General features: G+C 40.2%; 1 protein-coding gene across 1 annotated transcript; it reads left to right on the forward strand.

The window, feature by feature from the left end:
- The first annotated feature begins 754 nt into the window (after positions 1–754).
- slc13a4 (solute carrier family 13 member 4) lies at positions 755–22,938 on the forward strand. The gene is made up of 16 exons (XM_053344236.1): positions 755–877; positions 11,198–11,326; positions 15,051–15,187; positions 15,395–15,600; positions 15,820–15,865; positions 16,592–16,631; positions 16,748–16,819; positions 16,903–17,087; positions 19,291–19,410; positions 19,656–19,757; positions 20,272–20,373; positions 20,634–20,743; positions 21,135–21,256; positions 21,415–21,576; positions 22,438–22,575; positions 22,801–22,938. Exons 1-16 carry the CDS (start codon positions 755–757, stop codon positions 22,936–22,938), a joined length of 1,932 nt encoding a protein of 643 aa, XP_053200211.1.
- The last annotated feature ends 362 nt before the right edge of the window (positions 22,939–23,300 follow it).

Below are 23,300 nucleotides of genomic sequence, written 5' to 3' on the forward strand. Positions count from 1 at the left end.
AAAAAATTAGGGTCCCACAACCTCTGACTAAAGCACTACAAAGCATGTTGTATGATAAATGTGGTCATTTTAATCTGCTGTGGTGTACAGTATACTTCTTTTTCATTATTACTCAGTTACTCTGTAATATTCACCAAACTGTCTTTTCAATTTATCTCTGTATAATTTAATTTCCATTTTTATCCAGCATCCCTAATATTTTATTATATTAATGTATTTTTTCCACAGTAATGCCCTCTTATCCCTAATATTATTGTTGAAAAGTTGTTGACAAAAAGTTCTGCTGCAAAGCTCACTAGACCCATGCACAAGCACACACCACGTCCTTATGCAAACTTAATTCAACCCTGATTGGATGGGACACAACCAGAGGGTGGGGCATCGCTGTGATTAATTAGCATACCTATCCAGCCTCATAAATGTGGCGGCAGCCTCACCTGATGCTTCGAACAGCATCAAACACAGAGAGGAGGAGAGAGGGGGACTGGTGTAGTGCATAGCACGAGAGTCAGACACGGTTGAAGTGAAATTCAGATTTGACAGAAAGTTCAGGCAGGTCCACTCACCTCACTGGGACACAGGCACAGCCAAAACCAGAACTTTACGCGCTCCCAGGAGATTCCCTCCCTCCTCCAGCACCAGCTCTCAACGGTCTGAGGCGGTTCGAGACTCTCCCCCTCGAAGGTTGGTTGGAGATTTTCACGCCAGGTCCTGCTGAGTTGTAACCGGTCCGACTCAGAGCCCCGGGTCACCCATGAGGCTAGAGGCCGCAGCCAGGATGGATCTCTTCAGGAAGCTGTGGAAGGCGAGAAAGCTGATCGTCGTGGTTTTCATCCCGCTGTCCCTGCTTCCTCTGCCGCTCATCCACCCAACCAGCGTGAGTAAATGAAAGACATGATAACTGTCTTACTGTAAACTGAAAAGCAGTGCAGAAAGGAAACCTGTGTCACCATAGAAAGTCATTTAAAGAGATAATGTTATAGCAGATTTTAAACTAACTAAACAACTATAATTTTATACTATAGGTATTCCACTGGAGATTACCAAACCAATAGACCTGGTGGAGGTATAAGTGCCATTCTGTCAGACAAAATCATTTGAAATTACTCCCTGGGTGCAACATGGGTCTTACAGGTGATTCATGTAGCAGTGAGTGAAACAAAGACAGAAAAAACTAATTTCTTGAAAAGCAAAAATAAAAAAAAAAACAAAAAACTTAAGCTACCACATATGCTGCTTATAACAATGTTGTTTTTTATTCTACTCTTCAAAACTAATATTATGATTATGAGTGTTATTATACTCTTCAAAAGTAGGAATTACTCAGTTATAATCAAATAAACCAGATAATTTAATTTAAATAAATACCTAGTAAACATCCAGTTGATCTGTTGATGTTGTTGAGGCTCCCTGTTGCTGCTGATGGTTGCAGTGTGCTGATGGGATTTTGGTGTGTGTGTGTGTGTGTGTGTGTTTGAGTGTGTGTGTATGAGTGAAAGAGAGTGAATCAATCAAAAGGAACACTGTCTTCTGTTTTGATGAATGCTTGTCCTGAGTTGTCCCGATCATCAGCTGAGCAGTGTGTGTGGAGAGGAGATGTCGCGACATGTTGATGAGATGGAGATCAGTGGAAGAGAGAGGGGGGCTGGAGGGGGAGACAGTGAACAACCTGATACTCATATAGGCTCATGATCTTTGTTTTGTTTTTTTTTTGGTAAAAAAGAAGAAGATGCCTTGTGGCTCCTGCTAGTTTTTAGAAAGATTTTCCAGAGACGTGAAATTAGATGTGGAAACAACAGGATTATCTCAATCAGCACAAATCCAGTCTTTTGGAATAAAATGTGTTTCTGTGTTGCCAAGACACAGAGTAGCTGCCTGTGTGTGAGCCTAAATGACACGTTGGGATTAAGTTTTGTTGCAGCAGTAGTCTGCTGAGTGAGTAAAAATGTCCAATGAAATAAAAAACATACAAAACTATGTACTGTCATCCATTCTGACATTTCCCCTTCTAAAGTAAAACACCATTCATATTGTTTTAAAGTGACAGTTCACTTTTTGCCAAGTTAGGTGAGAAGAATATGCATATACAACTGGGAGTTCATTAATTAAGCTTAGCACATAGACTAGAAGCACGTGGAAGCAGTTAGCTTGGCTCGCTCCACTGTTTGAAAAAAAAGAAAAAAGGCCTACCAACAACCATAAAGCTCATTAATTAAAAAAATATCCTGTTAGTTTATTGTGAATGTGCAAAAAATTACAATTTCTAGTTTTACGGAAGGTCACAGTATGAGCAGGACCATTTTTCGGCGGGTTGCAGTGACTTTCTGCAGTCTTGTTTTTCACCGTGAGGCTGCCAGACACTCCACGATGTCAGTGTGCATCTAGAAATACTTTTCTTGTAAATTTGTTGGAGTTTGGTGCGTTTGAAGAATCGCTGTGTGTCAAGCGTTCAGATTTAAGGGAGTTCTATGTTGGATTTCGGGAATTAATATAGGATCATGTTTAGTGAGGCTCAGACATGTGTGATTTGTCAGCAGTCTGTTAAGTGGAGCAGCTAAAACCCCTCTCACTTGTTAACACACTCCATTCACAGGTATCATTGCCTGTGAAAAGCCATACCAGCTCCGGTGAATGTTGTCCTTGCCACCTAAAAACAAATGAAACATCCCAGTTTACCAAAGACAAAGAAACATACATATTGAGCAATGTATTTCATGTTTTCCATTCATCATGTCATTATGAATTACATGTGAAATAAGTGTTTGATCAACAATTAAATGAAAGTAACACATAACATACAAGATATGACTAACACACCATTCATATTCATGCGTAGCCATGTAATCTTTCAACATTGCTCAACAAGGTTGTTGCTAAGTAACATGTAATGATGGTCTGAGAGAAGTCAGGTGTGTGTTTATATCTCACAGGTGTTTGTGTTTTTTAAAACATCATTGATATTCAAAGAAATTATGTGCTCGCAAGTTGTCTGTCAGCCAATCAGAGCTGTCGCCTTTGGACCCGTGCTGTTATGTGGGAGGTGGTGGATGTTTGGCAGGCGTAGGTGGCACAGGATGAGGCCAAGAAAGAACAAAAGAACAAAAACTTCACTACAAAGAAAAAGAAAGAAACAATCCAAGCAATTAAGTTATATAATCAATCTACCACCACGCAGGATTTTGGCCCCCACGTGGCTTCCTTATGACACCAGGGACCCCAGACTGTTTGGGGAATGTGACAGAGGTTTGGAGCGAGAGCACGTGTGTGTGTGTGTGTGTGTGTGTGTGTGTGTGTGTGTGTGTGTGCGTTTGGAGTGGTACTGTGTCCAGCTGCAGCAGAACAGTACATCTGTTGGATCCAGTCAGGCCGGGTCAGGAAGAGAGAGGGGGACAGAGAGAAGTCACAGAGATGCCAAACCAAGAAATGCATAATGCTCAGTAACCAAGCGTGAAACAGTATTGAATCCAGCAAGACAGATACAAATAAATGTTTCCTAGGCTACAGCAGTTACTTTGTAAATTTACACCAGTACCTCTCAAGCACCCTTCATTCTACACTGTTTTTACATACTTTTTTCTAATATTTTGTCTATATTTTGGCTTTCTGTCTTTAAAATTTCAATATTAATTTGTGCTACTGGCATGATATGAGACATTTGAGTTTCCAATTGATTAAGAAAAAAAGGCGATTACAATACAAACCTGTTGTATAAGAAATTACAAATTAATTACAAGAAAATCCCACTATCATCTTTTGTTATGGTCATTAGTCCAGTCTGACTGTATAAATACAGACATGATACACTCTCCATATAATACTCATATTATATGTATAAAGGACAGCTCAGTGTAGTTTGATGTATATTTCATCTGTCTGTTCTGAATTCTTAGACTTGTAATTTTTTTGTCCTCCTGATTCAGACAAGGAATATTTTCATCATCACACAAGCATAAAAGACTGCAGGAGCTTCTTCAAATCTTTGACAACATTTAGATTTGATGGTTTAAAAAGAAGTGATGTACTCATGCACTATATATTTGCCTTTATTTGTGAAGTTGGTTTTGCACAATTTAGCCCTCTGCTGACTGTTTCTTCCAGAGCAGCTTTGACCTGATCTACCTATCAGGAATCTTTAAACTACCATGCTCCCCCCCCCCTAAAGACCAATCATGTCCATTTCCTAAGCTGAGAACAGATAACAGGGTTGATGAGACAATCAATGTTACATGTTGAAACAAAGACTGGCCCATCAGCTGTAAAACTTTGGGGTCTGATGAAAACTCTAATTTAAAAATCAATGAAACCACATCTGGCTCAATCACAGCTGTCTGTTAGCATATCTGCTAGTTAGGCTTGTTTTGACACTTTGACACTTGGTCATATTATGATTGTGCTGCATCATGTCTGGCAAATGTGCATTGGAGACATATCAGTAGAGGAATGTTTGTTCCTCAGCAGCCATATTTCCTGATAAGACTATTTTAGCAAGGAGATTATAGAAAGTCAATAACAAATAAATGCATTATTTAAAAAAAATACATTTCATGTCAGTTATTAATAAATGTAGACATTTATAAACTTTCACAAGTCAATTTCACACTTCAGAGTCATGACCTGCTCCAGCAAAAGTAGGCCAGCACATTAAGATAGCAGAGTGGAGAAAAGAGCTGAGATGTTTTGGTCACAGTCCAACAGGTCCTTCCAAATTCAACATTAAAATACGTTATAATTGCCCTCCAGAACAATGCAATATTGTAAACTGTTTCTGACCCCCCCCCCCCCCTAAAATCCCAAATGGCCAGAGTTCTTTGATATTTGATAGATTGGGTTTTTTTTTTGTCAAACATATTCTGTTTCTCTGCTTCAGAGATTAAACAAACCTTGATGTGATTGGTCTAGAAAGCTCCATTGGGGCTTCAACCTTTTAGCCTTGGCAGTGTAAGAGTAGTGAAGCCTGCTGCGACACACACACATTAACACACAAAACCCCCCAAAAACTTAGTCCGTTTCACCTCAGGCACTCCAGCATCACATTCTTTTGCAGTCTCAGAAAATCAAGTGAACTTTTGCCTACATTAAAAAAAAAAAAAAAAAAGCTTTTTGGAATCAGCAGTTGTTGCCTTTCTGTCACTCCTGATTTCCCTAACACATAATCTGCAGGTAGGGAGAAAAAATCTGACCCCATTCTTCTCTAAAATTATTTGAAGAGCATTTACTTCACTTGTTAACCTGCCTATTTCCTGCATGGAAACAAACTCCAAAATCGTCTCTAATCTTAAGCAAACTCAGGTTAGGATACCAGCATGTATTGATGTCTGCTTCTTGACACGTCTGAGGATAAAGTCTGGTTATCGCAGCGGTTGCATCAGCAACTCAGTGATTCCTGTCTCTCTGCTTACCTAGCACTTTGGCTTCAACTTGCAAAACTAGAACAGAGTAAATGAATCGCTGATGAATGTTTTAGCATCTGATTGAAGCTGCAGTCTTTGTGTGGTAACTGACCCCTGATAAAGAGACCAATAATCAATGATCAGTAACTGCTGAATCAGACCATATATTCTATCTCCTTTGGTGTCTGTATATCCTATATCCTCTGTTTATTTATTTATCCAGTCATGTTTGACTTATTATCTACCCATTTACCTTCCCAGTCTGCCCCAACTTCCTGTTCAATCCATTCCTCAATGACAGATCAACAGTCAAGCTCTGCTTTGTTGTAATCCCATTATCAGGCAGGTTCCTCGATTACCTCACGTTTCCTATGAGATACTGTTTGAGACAGACTACTGATTAAAACTATTGTTAACCAAATGGAGAAAGACACAGGAGGGGTAACTGCTAATGGGCAAAAACAACTTTTGCCCAAACCAGAGGTGTCCAAACTATTCCATAAAGCTTCATGTGGCTGCAGGTTTTCATTCCAACCAAGCAGGAGCACACCAGGCTTGACTATTTAATCAACTGATCTCAGTCTTCAGACAGTTGATTGGTAGAATCGTGTACTCTTGATTGGTTGGAACACAAACCTGCAAGCACATGACACTTTATACATTGTTTTGACATGCCTGGTCTAAACTGTAATATGTGGAAGTGTTAGTACGTACAGTTTAATGTCTAAGGGCACTTTCACACCACTAGTTTGATTATTTGGTCCGCACCAGGCAGTAAAATTGTTACTATGTAGCATACAGGCTGCGGTGTGGTCCGTGTTCACACCTGCAAACAAATCAAAATTGGTCTGATTGATGTTCCCTCATCTTCCGGTAGATCCGCATTTGGTGCGGAGTCAAGCGGACCGAGACCACCTCTTTTTGGAGGTCTTAGGGCACTTTCACACCAACAGCAGTTGATGCGCACTAAACAGTCCATTCGGACCAAAAGCTCTTAGTTCGGTTAGTTTTTGTTGGCGCACTTGGGTTCGCACTAAATCATGTGGACCGAGATCTCGTTTGCAGGTGTGACCATGGACCACACCGCAGCCTATATGCTACATTGTAACAATTTTACTGCCTGGTGCGGACCTAATAATCAAACTAGTGGTGTGAAAGCGCCCTCAGTCCACTTGATTTAGTGCGCACCCGAGTGTGCCAGATCGGTTCGTTTTCGTTGGTGTGAAAGCATCAAAGAGCTTTTGGTCTGAATGGACTGTTTAATGTGCACTAGGGCTGGGCGATATGGCCTTTTACTAATATCCCGATATTTTTAAGCCGTTTCACGATACACGATATATATCTCGATATTTTGCCTTAGCCTTGAATTAACACTTTGATGCATACAATTATGCCAGTATGATGATTCTACATTAAAACATTGTTCATACTACATTAATATATGCCGATTTTAAACATTCATGCCAAAAGCGTAAATCACAACTAAACAAATTCATCAAAACCGTATTTATTAAAGAGTTATTAAGCAGTGGCACAAACATGTCATTTCAAAACAAATAAAGTGTCTTTTATGCATGATGTAACTAATATGACATATCAAAATAACACTAAATTAAAGTGCACATTTTGTGCATAATGCCACAAAGATATTTTAAAAGAAAAATATGCACTTTTGCGCAGGGTGTCACTGAGATGACATTTCAAAACAACACTAAATTAAAGTGCACTTTTTTTACATAATGCCAGTACAATATTTAAACAAATGAATACAATAAAGTGCCTTTTTCTGCATCATGTCACTATTAAACATTTCAAACAACACTAAATAAAAGTGCACATTTTGTGCATAATGCCACTAGGATATAAAGGTAGAGCTGTCTCTGCTAGGTAGATTATATCTTGGATCAAGTGTGTCGATGATCTTTCTGAAACCGGGCTTTTAACCACACTCACTGGGGCCATGTCTTTCTCTGTGTGGTGGGTTACTGCGGACGTTATCTCCTTCTGTTTTTGACTATTTTAGTCGTATTGCTGTTCTGGAAAAAGAAGACGCTAGACTCAGTTGCGTCAGTGCTGGTTGCTTCGGCACTTTCTTCAATATGTCACTGGCCGGAGATGTGCTCTTGCAGAGTTTCAAGCACACATGGTGATATAACTTTGTTGTAGCTTTTGTGGTGACGTTTTTATGGCGTACTTTACATATTACGGTTTGTTGTTCAACGTCCTCCCTCTTGTACCCAAACCACCGCCAGATGATGGATCCTGAATTGTTTTTTTGGGAATTAATCTCCCTCCTCCACTTGTCCATATCACCTGCTGCTCCCGCGACCTGAGATCGCTGCTACTGCTGCTACATGCTGCCGGGCATATGACGTTGCACGCACAACAGAATGTGATGTACGTACCTAGGTGCGCTTGTTTTATCTCTCTGTGCGGAGAGATGAGAGAGTGAGAGAAACCTGTAGTTCAACGGGCCGCGACTAAAAACAAACTGCGTGTAAATTGAATGTATACTCGAGTATTCACGATATAGTCATTTTCTACATCCCACAGAGAACAAGCCGCGATACATCGAGTATACTCGATATATCGCCCAGCCCTAATGTGCACCAACTGCTGTTTGGGTGAAAGCGCCCTAAATCACAATCATTGTTAGCAACAGGCAAGTTTGGACACAGTAAACTGGTAGCAATTACTCATTAAAGAGGACATATTATGCTTTTACAATTTTGTAGAAATGCTCTATGCAAGTCAAAACCTGGACTTAAACCTGTTATGAACGCTTTGTTTTCAATGTTTTTTTCTATTGCTGATGCTAAGGTTTTTCCATGCATTGTTCACGTTGTCTATTCTCATATTTCAGATTGAATGTCAGCTCGAACATGTACGGATGTATTTGTAGTTGACATTTTATGTGGGAATGAGGAAAAGAAGTGAAATCTTACATAAACTATTTGCTTATGTAGCTGCTTGAAGTTGGCTGAAACACAGCTTCTGGGCGCTAACCAATCAGAAGACAGTGGGCCCATTGTTAGTTTGTCCTTAAAGAGACAGAAGCCAAAACAGATGGCTGAACTGAGGGGTGTAAAGGATCAGCATGAGTAAAATAAGGAGTATTTGAAGCCCAGCATAGCCCTAGATTACAAACATTGACAAATACGCAACCTTTAAAAATAATTTTGGATCCCAAGAGTCAGCTCATTGCGACATAAAAGCAGTCAGGAAAAACAAAAACTGTATGAAAAATCTTTTAAATCATATATTTTCCTCTCTACGAAGTTTGCATGTGTTGAGAGGGGATTTAACTTGTTATTACATCCTCTTTGATGAAGCCCTCTTTAGTTAAGAACCCAAACACCTTGTACTGTTCTCAGCCTAATCCAACAGCTGTGCCTACTGCTTTGAAATGGCTCTTTCCGCTTGCCAAGTTAAATCCACAGTAAAGCATCCTAAAAGGAGTACAGACTGTAATTGAAGTCCAACAACCTGTGCCATGAAAGCACAAACTGATGCCAAGCCACTTTGTTGTCAGTCCACAAAAAATGTTCCCTGACTTCCTCTCTGTTGGCCTTTTTCCATTGGCACCAAGTCAAGTCAAGCCAACCCGGCACATGTGTATGAAAAAGGGGTAAATCTGGCATGAGGTTGTGATTTGGGTGTACAGGAATGTGCAAGCAAGAGTAGAATCAAGTGTTAATTTAACTTACGTCAGTTTATCCATTAGTATTCATTGATATATAGTTTAGAAAAAAAAACATTAACTGCAATCCACAAAATTCTTTGATCACTGAAAGCAACAAATGAAGTTAATCTTTCTATATTTTTCCTTTTGTCTATCTGGTTTCGTTTGGTGTAACTGATGGATTAACTGTATAATTTTCCAGACATACAATAACAATTTAACACCATTTTATTTTGTTCCATTGTGAGTTTTTATTGTTGTATGAATCAGATTTTAAATGCGCAGTGTGTACAATTTATTGGCATCTAGTGTAATGGACTTCATAAGTATGTTTTAATCAGTGTATAGTCACCTGAAAATAAGAAATGTTGTGTTTTCATTATCTTAGAACAAGCCCTTAATAGCTACATAGAGAGTGGGTCCTTTTCCACAGAGTGGAAGACATGTTTCTACAGTAGCCCAGAATGGACAAACCAAACATTTGCTCTAAAGAGGGCTTCTTACATTGTTTGAGAGTTTAATAAATTATACCAAATGTTATAGTGTTAGTGTTAGATGATAGATATGAGTCCGGGGTTTTTTTTTGGAGCAGTTTCATACTGTTTGCTTGCTTGTTTGTCTACATCTAGACCCATTTATGTGAATATTTACTAGCACAAGAAAATAAGCACAAATGTTTTGTGAAAAAATCATCACATTTATTTTATATTTTTTGGTAGTAAGAATGGCAGGTCATGTTTTTAATATCCGTTTATTCATTACACACTGCCCATAAAAAGTTTTACTTTTACGTTTTACACGTGATAAGCTTAAAGGGGTCTCATGCAACACACAGGTGATTTGTCATATTAAAGTAATTTATTTCTCTAAAGCCTCTGGTTTAAATGGCTGTGAGGTATAAACAGGTCTGGACATGCTCCTGGAGTCCTGTGGCTAATTCTTCCCCCTCTGGGTTTATTAATTTGAGATTAACTGACCTGTTACTGGCAAGATGTCTTACTGAATGTTCCTCTTACGTAAAAGTACTACGAGCTCACACAGCATGCGACAGAAGCGGGAACTGCTTGTTTCATTTGGGCGGCAATATTAGACAAATAAACTGTATCCAAACATAAGATTAAAAACCATGGTGGAAAAACATGTGCAGCTGCATTTCTAACAGTTGTGTATAAATCAATGGCAAGTATTAGCTTAAATTTGACTGATACTGTGTGTGATCTTGGCCAAAATATTCTTCAACAATCTGGGCTTTAATCCTTAATCTGGATTTGAGCAGAATCCTCATCCTTGAGTTTGGGGTGTAAAATAGTCACTTTGAGTGATGCAAAAGGTTAATGAAATCTTTCCATAAGGTCACAAGATTCCTCTTTGGTTTGTAAGGTTGGACTAAGCCTGTTGGTGTTGCAACAAAGCAGCATGAGGGACTGGTATGTTGTTATTATATAACAACATGTTTTTGTGCGTGTGTGTATTAAACAGGGAAAGCGTGGCGTGCCGCAGTAGCCTACCGGTTAAGATACATGCTGCATATCCACAACATTTATAGCAGTGGACCTTTGTTGCATGTCACCTTCTCAGAAAGGGGAAGTGTGTATGTGTGTGTGCAGTTCAGTTGTATTCTGTTTTACAAACCATACTTCCCAACATTGAGACAACACACTAGTACCGCTAAAATGCATAATATTCCTGTGGAGTGTTTGTGTATGTGCTCATGAAGTGTGAAGTGTGTGTGTGACATTTTCAGAAAATTGAGCCATTTATGTGTGCAGCCTTTGAGTCCAAGACAATTGGGGAAAATAAAGTATATAATGTATATTACTTGGCTATCTCAGCTGTCTAAAAGTAAAATAGATTTTTTTTTAACTTTTCCTGAGTTCTTCAGACAGGTTCTGCTTTACAAATGTGCTTATGGCCCATGAATGTTCAAATAAACAGGAAGCTTGTTTTTTTTTTTTTTGCTTGTTACGTTAGCAACATTTACAAAGTAGACAAACATGCTCTTTTATTTTATCAAGGAGCTTTCTGCTGTGGTATTGATAGAAAGATATAAAAGTAGTATGAACCTGCTTCTCTTGTGGTTGGAGATGAATATTCATTGTTCCTTGTTATGTTTATCTGCTTGCAGGAGGCATGTTGTGCGTATGTGCTGATGGTGACGGCAGTCTATTGGGTGTCTGAGGCTGTTCCCCTGGGTGCTGCCGCGCTGGTGCCGGCCTTCCTCTACCCGCTCTTTGGGGTACTCAAGTCCAGTGAGGTGAGTCAAATTCAAATAGCTTTATTGGTATGACTATAATAAAATGAAATATTGTCAAAGCACTTTAGGAATAAGGAACGTAGTAAATGTTGACATTACAAGATAAAAGGAATCAATACATACATTAATGTATAATACATAATGAATAGTGTTCAAAACTTAACTTCAATAGCAGATTTTAGTATTAACATTTTAGCACTACACTGTTTTGTTTCCATTATCATTATTACCTTACTTTTATTTTTATTTATATATGTTGCATTTGTGGGAGCAAACGTAAAGGCTTATTATTTGTATGCTGTATACTTCAAACGTGGCTAATAAAAAGATTCTGATATTAAGATTTAACATCTTCTCTTTGCAAGAAAACTAGGTAAACTCTGAGGTGGAAATATTCCCTGAAAACTTCTTGAGTTGCTGAAAAGCCAAAGCTAATGAGAAATAGTTTCCCTTTTTCGTAAATAAACCTCAGAAAAAAAAGTGGCAGGACTCTGTGGAGCTTTAACGCCAACTCTTTATTTCTTTATTATAGTTTTATCTTCTACATTTAGTATGGTTTATACTCGTTAGCAGTGCTAGCTTGTTCTAGTATGTCAAATTTGAATCTGCGTCAATTGATTTGGCCACTTGGGGACAAAAGAGCTACAAAATGAACTGGCTCAAAGTTCAGACAAATCAAGGAGGACAACACACATTTCAACTATGGGCCAAATCTGTAGAATCAGTGGTGTCTGGAAGTGCAAAAAGGTTCTGCTGCTGGTAGAGAGAGAGAGAGAGAGAGAGAGAGAGAGAGAGAGAGAGAGAGAGAGAGAGAGAGAGAGAGAGAGAGAGAGACTGAGCAGGCCAGCTGGTTTCAAAAAAGGTGGCCCAGCCCCCAGCCCCCAGCCCAGGTGAACTGCTTCAGCCTGATGACCTGGACCAACCAGGCAGAGCACTCACAGAAATAGTCATTGCTTTCCGCTCCTGGAAAACAGGGTTAGTGAGAGTGCTGAAATAGTAATACAGGTATTTATTTGAAAACTAAAAAAGTTAGCTAAAAACATTACAAGTACAGCTCTATAAAGCCACAGAGTTGGTTGTTAATTCTCTGTGGGTTAGTTCTACATGCGAGTATCTAAATCATTACTTTCACGTTTATCAACCTTGACAGCCTGATACAATTTAATTGACTCCCACCAACCCCCCATATTTTGCCTCATACAAACATACAAATTAGCTTGGTGCTGATAACGTTATCTCTGTATGGTGTAATGTCCTTGTAAACTGCTAATTCTGATAGCTCAGCTCAAATAAGGACATCATTTTACTCTGCGTAATGTAACTGACGCAAGTTACCACCACAGGAAGATTGATTGCTGTTGTAATATTACAGTGTGTGAACCTTTGTTGTCCCGAAGGGGTAAATGTGCCCGATACAATTTTGCTATTTAGGGCAGACGATAAACCGTGTAGGGCTTAAAACAGCTATGTAGGGAAACAACGACTTTGGTGAATACTGGGCTATCCGGTTGTCATGGAAAAAACAGAGTCAGGTGATCAGATTTCTCTATATGCGGATATACAGTAAGTCCAGATCAGAGAGAAAATGGGTGAAAGGCCCCTTTATGCTTTGAACTACTTCACTGTGTTTTTAGTATGTGGGAGGTTTCTTGTCTGTAACTCTTTTATTGGCTTACTTTACTGTTCCAATGTAAATATGTCTGCCTGTCTGAGACGTCATCAGTCTGCTGAAGTTTTATCAACCATGTCTATGGAGTGTGTAGAGAACCCCATTAACCTGGTGCTCATCATCATTATCCTGCTCATGTTCTTGCATATCTGAGTGCATGCATTCACATTTGCCTATACCCACCACTCGTGCACTTTATTTACCTTTTTACCGCCACTGCCATGCTCGGTCCATTACGCCCCTCAGTAAAATATGATTGGTTTGACTGATGATGAAAGCCTGTGTCGTCACTTTAAAAAAAAAAATCCCACTAACTAGTCTAAGTTTCCCCTCCATTACCCCATCACCCCACCCCCTCTTCTTCACCTTTCTTATCAGCATTACATAAAAAGTGAGCTGTACGCCTCATGTGACCAAATCGCATTGACAGTGACAAAGCTGCCTGTTAACGTAGCTGTAAGCCTCTCGTGATGGTGGTCTGTAAATATGCCAGCAGAGAGCTTTATGCAACGTTTTCAGTTTATTATGGTACTCCCAGTCTCCCCTTAACAAATCCTGATGACCGGCAGGATGTCTGTATGAAACATTACTAAATATGAACACATAAAAACACTTATTCACCCATCCATTGTATGTGTTCAACATCAGTAGAAATAAGTTAGGCCCACATATAATCTGCTGAAGGTTTTCACTACTCAATATCAAAAGAATCAAGTTTTAGCTTTGTCTTAAGACCAAGTAAGTAATATTGACATTTATTTGAAATGACCCTGCAACTAATGACCAATGAGTTCTGCTTACTGGCTATAAGTACAGTAGAACTGATTAACTGCTTTTTTAAATGGCGTCAATAACTGATAAACAAGCTAACGTTTGGTAACAAAGGACAGTAAACCAGCCTGTAAACTGAATACGGCAGCATTTAATCAATTTCTGTGATTAATTGGTGACAATTTTGCTAACTGTTCATTCATTTTGAGACATTTTTTAAAATCCAGCTCCTCAAAAATGAACATTTTAGTCCTCTGTGATAATAAACTAAGTATATTTGGATGCAGACAGCTGGGACAAAAGAAGACATTTGAAGATGTCAATTTGGCCTATGGGAAACAATGACTGACATTTTTTGCCATTTTCTGACATTTTATAGACTAAATGACTACTCAATTAATCGTGACAATGATTGTGAATTGCTGCCATTCATGGAACTCATGTCTCACCTCTCTATAGCTTATCTCAGATAGCTTTGAGCATTTAAATTCCTCTCCTTGGCTAATTCTCTTTCAAATCCTTATTGGAAAGTATTTATTAGGGCTTGGAAACAGACCTGCTTCTCTGATTTCAGCATAGAAATATTATAGTCACTCTAAAATGAACGCTAGAAAACTAGATGTTTGGTATAGACTGAATGGTTGAGTATTTCTTTTTCTTTTACTTCTTTTTGCAAAAAGAAATGGAAGCAATCTTTCCAAACATCGGTATTCATCACCACATTTCAAAATCGCCCATCGAGTGCATGTAAATGACAGGAAGAGAGACAGACATGGAGACGTGGAGTTGTGCGTGAGGTGTCTGAAACAGTCCAGCGGGAGGAAGTGCAGCAGGGTTTAGGTGAGAGGTGAGGAGACGTGGGCTTACACAACGCAGTGAGGCCATGAACCCTGTGGGTGGGAAGTAGAGCAGATTAAAAAGAACAAATGGCAAACTGTAAGTGTTGATCCCAACAGAGGATGTTTAAGTAGGGAAGTGGGTGAAGGCAGAAAAAGCAAAAGACACAAGAGACCATGTGATTGAGGACAACTCAAAGAACATTTAACTTTGTGCCACAAAATATTTTAGGAAAGTGTTTATACATTTTAAAAAGTTTCGGGATCCCCCAGGAGGAGCTGGAGGGTGTAGCCAGGGTGAATGATATATCTCACTCTGTCTGATGCCATGGTGACCTGGTCCTGGATAAGTTACAGAAAATGGATAGATGGATGGATGGATAGATGGATATTATAATACTTTTAAATTAATCCTTTGACCCTTTTGTGATTGTGTGTGTGTATTCAGGTGGCAGCAGAATACTGTAAAGATACCACTTTGCTGCTGATGGGAGTCATCTGCCTGGCTGCCTCCATAGAGAAGTGGAACCTGCACAAACGCATTGCTCTGCGCATGGTGATGATCGCAGGGGCCAAGCCTGGCATGTGAGCAGCACACTGTCACGCATTCAGTAAAATTAGCCAAATACACAAATACACACTGTTAACTCCCTGTGCTCAATTAACCAATCCAATGTCTTGTGGATGTTTGGCTCACAATAAAAATACAAAGTGGTAATTTAATCCCATTTTACTAAAACTTGGGAAAAAAAGTTTCACCAACATTTCACTCTGTCTCTGTCTATCATCCAGGTTGGTGCTGGGCTTCATGTGTTGCACAGTGTTCCTGTCCATGTGGCTCAGCAACACATCCACCACAGCCATGGTGATGCCCATCGCTGAGGCCGTCCTGCAGCAGCTCATCTGCACCGGCCTGGCTGACAGCCACAATGACTCTGAAACAGTGGAGGCCACGGAGGATGACAGTGATACGCCTGGCTCTGTCACTGCAGGGAGAGGTCAATGAACTATGAAAGCTTCCTAGTAAATACTTTAGACAGATGTTGACAGCATTGATTGCACCAGCAGCACTAACAGAGTGTGTAGATAGAAGTGCTGCAGTTAAGCAAAAAAAGTTGTGATGAGATGTGTTAAGAAAGCAGAGTGTGGCTCCAGCTGCACCACAATCTTTTCTAACAGATAAAAACTCTTGTCGTCTGCAGCTGTTTTAGGCAAAGAGAACCTGGACAAGAACCAGTTGGAGATGCTCTATCGCAACGACAGGTAAACGTGTGTGTGTGTGTGTGTGTGCACCTCCTCCACTGGGTGTGAGCTTAATATCAAAGTTTTTTCCAATGTTTCCCCATTTTCTTCTTCTTAATTAGAATTAGAGTTGTTGGTCTTTTGTGTTTGATGAGATGAGTGTTCTACCTCTATGCCACTTGTGCATCTTCTAAAATTAAAGAGGTTGATTACATAATGCTTCGTACAGCATTACAAATAAAGCTTTATCATTTGATTATTCAATACAAGGCATCCAGGAGGTCTGGTGATTAAGATGCATATTATAGAATCAGAACATCCAACCAGTGACATTTGCTGAATGTTGGATCCCTCTCACTCACACTGTTGTCTAATAAAGGCAAAAAAATCAGTGGTTATTTCTGTTTTGCATTATTCATTTATTTTAACCACAAAGTAAATTTTACATTTTGAAAGCTATGTGAACAGCTTTCAATCCACCAATCAGTCTTATTTTTATTAGGAAATTTGGTTTGCACCCAGGTGACATCAGATAGACACAAGCAGCAGTGAAAAAAACAGTAACAATACACTACAACTCAGATCCAATTAACAGCAACTTATCCTAAAGCAAAAATGAAAACCAGATCTACCTAGATTCTGCACCAGCCAAAGCCTGATAAAAGTTTAGCTCTTTTTTAAAACCCTAATCTTACCGGACGTCCTGTTATCTCATTATTGTAATTTTCTCTTCTCTTCTGCCTCCAGCAACGACTGCACTAAACAGGAACTTTCAACGCTTAGTGAGGTAAGAGCTGGAAAGGCTTTTTATTTGCCAAGTAGAATTTAGAAAAGTAGCAGCAGAGCAGAAGAAGAATATAAATGAATTCCATCAAATCTACATCTGTGTTCTTTTGTTCTCAGGTACAGAGTGGGCAGGCCAATGGTTTGGGTCTAAAGCAGTTCATTAGACACACCAATGGACACTTGCCACAGGTTAGGAACACTCACACACACACTCATGTTTAATTAGACATTAGTGGCCGGTGTGACTGTAAGGTTTCTCCCTCTTGTGTTAGGTTGCGATTGAAATCCCCAATGTGAAGCGGGTGAGAGCCAGGAGAGACTCCCAGTACCCCACCAAGAGGGATCACATGATTTGTAAATGTCTGTCGCTCAGCATCACCTACGCGGCGACCATCGGCGGACTCATCACCATCACCGGAACTTCCACCAACCTCATCTTTGCCGAGCAGTTTAACAAGTAGGTACACACACACACACACACACACACACACACACACACACACATGCTCGCACAAGCCAGGAGTAAAAAAAAAACTGTTCTACCCTGCTGGAAGGTGATCGAGTTCAAACCCGACAAACTCGTAGACACCATCTCAAATTTTGATGGTCGTCTAACTGAAACAGTGCATGTTAACTTTTGTCTGGGGGGCACAAAGGGTCTGAGATCAAATTAATCAGCCTTTACAGTCCTGACAGAGCCGATTTCCTCCAGCCGCTGCACTAAGCCCGGCAGAATGGCCTCTTTCATGTTGCAGCTTGTTGGACAAAGGTCAGGTTTTGATTTTGTGCGTGTGTGGGTTTGCGTCTGTGCGTGTGGCAACGGTTATACTCATGAGGTGATGTTATCAAGAGTAGACATCAGTCTGAGCATTAAATATGAAAATCCCCAAATCAGACCTTTTGAGTTTGAGTTCAATTAGTCAGATGATTGCAAGTCAGACTGGCAGATTTAGTACAATGGAGAAATACCACACTCAGCTCTTTTTCTTTTTTAAACATAGTTGACATCAGCTTCCATATATAAAGTGAAGGAGCCCTTTGTTATTTAGAGTGTGTGTGTGTGTGTGTGTGTGTGTATTCAGGTCAGTCAGTCCTTATCTGTAACAAGTCCATGCTTGTACGCCAAGGCCAACCAGACACACACTTGACACTTGAACTTGTGACTGAGTTAAATGATTAATCTCTAGTCTCTCAGGAAAGCTTTGTTTTTGTCATCACTGCACAGACACACCTTGACCTTTTAAGCACTGATGTACTGTAAATGTGTGATTTTTTTCTCCTAAATCTGTTACAGCTCTTTGATTAGATCAGTTGTCCTTTTCCTGATAGTGATCACAGACTGTGACTGCACCAGTGGTTTTCATTGGTTTAATTAGATTTAGATCACATTTGAGAAGTATCCTTATCAAGTCAGGATTGATATGATAAATGCCTGAGGGCTATAGAAGGAGGGCAGAGTTGGTTTATATAGTATACATATGGTCATCACCTTTACCCTGCCGAGGGAGTGCATTGAAGCACATCTGAGCAAACACAATTTATCGCCTATACAACTATGTATGACGCAACAGAGGAGACTGAGGAGCGCTCTGTGAAAGCTTTAAGTGCACTGGAAGATGAAAGACAGCTGATCAGACACGAGGAGTCACACTTCACAGATAAAGTGCTCATATTGAAGTAGTATACTGTACCTCACCAGAAATAGCTAGAATCACCTTAAAGCTGCATCATGTTTAGAGACAGATAGGAGCTAAAAACAACCATCGCTACACTGCATTGCTACACATTAGCATAAAGCTGGACTGTGTTAATCTCCTGTCAAGGTGCTGACATCCCTCTGTCACTCTGGACTTTTTTCTTCAGTGCAAAAAGTAATAATTTGGAAACTGTGTTTACTCTGAGATATTGGTAATCATTTTTAAACCTTAAGTTAATGCATATTGACTGAAAACTGCATGAGCAGCATATCAGGGATACTTTATCTTTTCAGGATTAAATTCAGGTATAAGCCGTTTATCGATTTTCAGACAGAGGTTGTGGATCTACAGAGAGGCACATCTGGCCATTGGAGACAATGGCACCTACCTATTTGTACAGTGCTGCAGTATGAAATGATCACTTATTGACTCACTGTGGCTCCTAACCTGTACTTTAAAAACCTAGGCCATACTGCGGCTACTCCTGCTGGTTTTATGTCACGGCACAGAGCTGAGAAACTTGAACTGAATCACTTCATATCAGTGCTGAGAGTCAGCTGAGCTGCTGCACTGATGAGACAACAAGAATGACAGAAGCTATCAGTCAAAGCAAACACTCAAGACCAACGTGAGGTCAAAGTAGGGGCTTGATGGGTATGGTTAACCTGGATACGGTCCCATTTCCATCGATATGAGTGCTATCAGTGGTCAGTAGGGCTGGGTATCAGTACTTGATACCTTTTTAAGGTATCAACTTAAATAACTCAATACCAAGTGGCATCTAAACATCTCCTTTCAACATTCAATGCTTTTTGATCCATTTGTTTGGTTTTGCTCTCAGCAGATCACCACAAGCATTCTTTGTTAACGCCACATGTGATTGGCCCACTACTCCAGCAGCAGTTATATCCAGACAACATTGTATAAAATAAAACTAACTCTCTGTGTTTTTTCTCTTTCTAGTCGTTATCCAGATGCGAAGGTAATAAACTTTGGCACGTGGTTCATCTTCAGCTTCCCCATCGCTATCATCATGCTGGTCCTCACCTGGCTGTGGCTGCACTTCCTCTTCCTTGGCTGCAAGTGAGTGCATTTCTGTTCGGATGTGTATTTTAGAGACTATATAGAGACTGATTATGGTGTTGTGTGTCCACCTCTTAGTGATACATCTCATCATTATTGACTCATGATAATCCTCTTGTCTATACACTGTTGAGTTGCAGCACCTGTTGCTGTCCTGCGGCTGCAGGTTGGAGAACTTTGAGTGAATGTGTCAGGTTGCTGTGTGGGTGACATTGTCTTTTCTGTGTGTGTGTGTGTGTGTTCAGCTTCAGGGAAACATGCTCGCTGAGTAAGAAACGCAAGACCAGGAGGGAGATGTTGTCAGAGAAGAGGATCCATGAGGAGTACGCAAAACTGGGACCAATCAGGTAGTTTGACTGAACAGATGTCACAATAATCAAGACATTTCCTTGAACATTGGGATCAGGGGAATTTGGTGGGGACTTAGAGGTAATGTAATAGAATTTTATAAATGGGCCACTTGACAGGAGAAAAGAAGATAGTATCTCCTCTCATTTGTCATAGTAAACCACTGGAAACCAGAGTGAACCTCATTAACACACCAGGAAGGAGGACCATTCTGAAGTGGTCTTAGCTACAGAAATTCATAGAGAAGTTCTTGACACTTTTAATCTCTTGTGAGCACAGTTCAGCTCCATATACCAGTCAAAGATATACAGAAAACTTAAAGCCTAAATTTGTTCAAGCAAGTAGCTTTCTTCTATCTTAGTGGCTGATTTTGAGACCGTTGAAGGCCCAATAAACATTTCAGCAACACTTTTAGCAGTAACTTGTGTGTTAAGACATGACATAGCCAAATTATGTTGTTGCACATATAATTGCTGCTCACGTACTTTTGTGGTTCCTGTGTGTGTTTCCCAGCTATCCAGAGGTTGTGACCGGTGTTTTCTTCATCTTAATGACGGTGCTGTGGTTCACCAGAGAGCCTGGCTTTGTGCCTGGCTGGACGTCTCTTTTTGAGAAGTAAGAACCCGCGGTGTTTTGTGACATACTACCACCTGTTATTACTGACAGGACAGGTGTTAGTGATCAGTGGCTTCAGGTAGTGACATGAGAAATACATAAACACTCATTAAACTGTATAAAACATCATATAGTGTCTTGAAAAAGACAGTTAAGTAGACGTAGCTTTAGATCACACTGAACATCTATCTGTTAAAACCCTTTCTTCTTCTTCTTCTTCTTCCTCACCTGTAATTTTTGCTGCGTGTTCTCCCTCTTAGAAAAGGCTACAGGACTGATGCAACTGTGTCCGTCCTTCTGGGCTTCCTGCTCTTCCTCATCCCTGCCAGGCGACCCTTCTCCTCATCCTCCTCCAACTATAGAAAAACAGGTAAGGACTGTGCACTCCTACGTGTGTCAGTTTTTGATATGTCTGTATAATGTCTGGTCTATTTCCTTAGGGCACCAGACAGGTAGGGTTTAAATATCATTATATCACTAAAATGAAGTGAAGTTGAATGAAGCAAAAAACCATGTGTCTTTTCACAAGTTATGATGTTGAGAGTTAAACACATAAACTGGACTAAATTATTATTTGTTATTTACTGCTTTATCATACGTTCACATTATACACACAATAAAAAAGAAATCACAATATTTAAGTCAAAAAATGCAAAAACTTTGACATCTAAATCATTCAGAGTCATGAATATGATGCTAAGGTATTACTTCTAATTAGCATTAGCTGCTTTGACATACTTTCTGTTGTTTTGAACCATCAGATGATGACTCAGATGACGACCCACTGGCTCCCATGATCAACTGGAAGGACTTCCAGAGGCTGATGCCATGGGAGATTGTCATCCTGGTGGGAGGAGGTTATGCACTGGCTGCCGGTTGCAAGGTATGCTGCCTTACCTGTGTTAGTGTATCTGTATCTCATGGATCATCTGTCATTCTGTTGATGTCCATTAGAGGTACACAGTGTAACATTAAAAGCTGGATGTAATTGCAGCTTAGGGTCATTGGGGATGCTCACATGTGTTGTGTGGGTGTGTGCAGGTGTCAGGCTTATCAGTGTGGATTGGAAGACAGCTGGAGCCCATGAGTGGTCTTCCTCCCTGGGCCGTCACCCTGCTGGCCTGCCTGCTGGTGTCAGCGGTCACCGAGTTCGCCTCCAACCCCGCAACTCTCACCGTCTTCCTGCCCATCTTGTCTGCCCTGGTATGACCCTCACTCATTAACACACACACAAGCAATAACCCTGCTCCTTATTAATTAACATGAAAAAGTATCACATACCTGTAAAGCGGTGACAGAGTAGGAACGATGAGAAGGGGATGAAAAAGATGTCAGAATGATTAGCTGGTTGTGGGTTTAAATTTAAACATACAAGCTGAGGAGGGAGCCAGGAGGGTCTGCAAGGTAACTGTAGCTCATAGTGTTGCTCTAGCAGCCCATTTCACCACCTTGTTAACTGGGAGACATCAAAGAGGAAATAGCAATAATATGAATTTGATTATTTTGAACTATGATTTATGTCTATATATTATAAAGTGATGCAAAACATGTAGAAATCATAAGATTTAATGTACTTTTTCCATTTTAAAACATGCACACTACATCTGACGTAGCTCATACCAGCCTAACATCAACTTTACCATGTGGTGTTAAAGCAGCCTGTTACATAAATGTTATGCATGCCATGATTTAAAGGGAAAGAACACCTCAGAAAAAAAGTCCAAAATGTGTAACACAATTATAAAATCTGCTCCAACAATTTGAATTGAAGAAGTTTCTCTATAAAAGTAAACACTTCCACATTAGGGGTCGTTTTCAAAATAAAAGCATTACTTTGACTTTGGTTCCCCCATGTGGAGAAGTGGTTCTTAATCTCATATTGATCACAGGGAAAGCGAACGCACACGTGAGGGTGAATGTGCTCTGAGAAGCTGTGATGTCACAAAGGTTTCTAAAGCGGTTTGTAACACTCATGTGACCCTTGACCTCACCCTCTCCTTTCTCTTCTTCTTTTGTTTTCTCTTTCCATTCTTCTTCCTTCCTTCCTTCCTTCCTCCCTTCCAGTCGGAGACCCTGTACATCAACCCCCTCCACACTTTGATCCCCTCCACCATGTGTGTGTCATTCGGGGTCATGCTTCCAGTGGGGAACCCCCCCAACGCCATCGTCTTCAGTTACGGCCACGTGAAGATCAGCGACATGGTACGACTCGCGCACAAACACACAGGAGGTCACATGCTCGTCCTGCACCTGCAGCATCAAAAGGCTCGTGGGTGCAAGCGTGTCAAAGTTGTTTTATGTAATCAGAGGGATGAAAATTTTTGTATTGCTTAACTCCTGATGAACCAAAGACCTTTCAGCATATTTCTACTTGGCTTTTCATTTATCCATCTCTCTTTTTTTTCTTCTTCTTTTTTCTTCTTCCAGGTGAAAGCAGGTTTTGGGGTGAACCTGATTGGTGTGGCGGTGGTGATGTTGGCCATCACCACTTGGGGCGTTCCCCTCTTCAACCTGACTGAATTCCCAGCTTGGGCAGTGGCCAGGAACGTCACTGGCAGCTTATAACCACCGGTGGAGCGGAGCCAATGGCAAGAAGAGGCAACGAAATGACTGACTGTGAGACAGATAGATTTAAAGAAATGGAGCAATGTTCCCGTGAGGAAAGACAACAAGTTTCAAGAGGATGGCCTTTCTTAGACTGATTAGACTGTGCCCAAAGGAGAAAGACAGATGGAGGAAGGAAGAAGAAGAGGAAGAATCATTACCTGTTGCTTAGATGTATGAATCAGAATTATATTACCAGGTATTACAACCTACACTCAATGTTGAAGAAGAGTGTATTTGTCAAAATGTCCACCAGGGGGAGCTTTGACATCCAACAAAAAATTTTTTTTTTTTTTGAGATTCTGAGATTCTGTTTTCACTGA

The sequence above is a fragment of the Scomber japonicus genome, chromosome 23 (genome assembly GCF_027409825.1).
Source record: "Scomber japonicus isolate fScoJap1 chromosome 23, fScoJap1.pri, whole genome shotgun sequence".
Taxonomy (NCBI): Eukaryota; Metazoa; Chordata; class Actinopteri; order Scombriformes; family Scombridae; genus Scomber; species Scomber japonicus.